This window comes from Gavialis gangeticus, unplaced genomic scaffold (assembly GCF_001723915.1).
Source record: "Gavialis gangeticus isolate Ggan-Ray unplaced genomic scaffold, GavGan_comp1, whole genome shotgun sequence".
In the NCBI taxonomy this organism is placed as follows: domain Eukaryota; kingdom Metazoa; phylum Chordata; order Crocodylia; family Gavialidae; genus Gavialis; species Gavialis gangeticus.
The window spans coordinates 40,668,053-40,668,373 of NW_017729000.1; the positions used below are offsets into that span (position 1 = coordinate 40,668,053).

Below are 321 nucleotides of genomic sequence, written 5' to 3' on the forward strand. Positions count from 1 at the left end.
GGGCCGGGCGGGGCGCGGGCTCTCACCCCTGCTCTGTGTCCCGCAGCGGCGGCCGCGCTGACGCCCTTCACAGTGACGCGGCGGATCGGGCACCCCTACCAGAACCGCACGCCGCCCAAGCGCAAGAAGCCGCGTACGTCCTTCTCCCGCGTGCAGATCTGCGAGCTGGAGAAGCGCTTCCACCGGCAGAAGTACCTGGCCTCGGCCGAGCGGGCGGCGCTCGCCAAGTCCCTCAAGATGACGGACGCGCAGGTCAAGACCTGGTTCCAGAACCGCCGGACCAAGTGGCGGTGAGTGCGGGCCGGGCTCCCCGCCGCCGCC

General features: G+C 72.3%; 1 protein-coding gene across 1 annotated transcript in view; it reads left to right on the forward strand.

Annotated features, from left to right (window-relative positions):
* The window catches only part of TLX3 (T-cell leukemia homeobox 3), a 3,586-nt gene extending 3,292 nt beyond the window's left edge, over window positions 1-294 (forward strand). The window contains exon 2 of the mRNA XM_019506539.1: window positions 47-294. Within this exon, the coding sequence (XP_019362084.1) occupies window positions 47-294 (248 nt within the window). The remainder of the gene's footprint in view (window positions 1-46) is intronic.
* Window positions 295-321: the final 27 nt, after the last annotated feature.